The sequence below is a fragment of the Penaeus monodon genome, chromosome 30 (genome assembly GCF_015228065.2).
Source record: "Penaeus monodon isolate SGIC_2016 chromosome 30, NSTDA_Pmon_1, whole genome shotgun sequence".
Classification (NCBI taxonomy): Eukaryota; Metazoa; Arthropoda; class Malacostraca; order Decapoda; family Penaeidae; genus Penaeus; species Penaeus monodon.
In genome coordinates this window covers 3,849,768-3,850,080 of record NC_051415.1, presented here as the reverse complement: position 1 = coordinate 3,850,080, position 313 = coordinate 3,849,768, and the positions used below count along the sequence as shown (strand labels likewise).

Here is a 313-nt window from a genome sequence, read left to right as displayed (position 1 = left end):
TCAAAATGTCATTCAGTTTGTTGAATATTATGTATCATTAGTAGAGTTACAGATTGTGTAATAGGTAAATGCCTTTTTCATAGACTGGATTTAGAGATTCGACAAAGCGAACAGCTGTCCCTGACTCGACTGGAGACGGTCCGCAAGCAGCAAGAAAGGGATATCAAATCCCTGATCGAAGAGCATCATCGAACCTTAGAGAGGGAACGTTCAGAGCGAGAAGCTGCACTGAAAGAGGCCAATAAGGAGAAGCAAAGAGTTATAGAGGAGAATGAAGAAAAAATTAGGAATCTGAACCGCAGACATGAGGTAA

The 313-nt window shown here is 41.2% G+C and overlaps 1 protein-coding gene across 1 annotated transcript in view; it reads left to right on the top strand.

Moving 5' to 3' along the window:
- Positions 1-313, top strand: part of LOC119592469 (centrosomal protein of 131 kDa-like) — a gene marked incomplete at its 5' end in the record, with an annotated part of 15,133 nt that overhangs the window by 10,956 nt on the left and 3,864 nt on the right. The window contains 1 exon segment of the mRNA XM_037941294.1: positions 84-309. Within this exon segment, the coding sequence (XP_037797222.1) occupies positions 84-309 (226 nt within the window).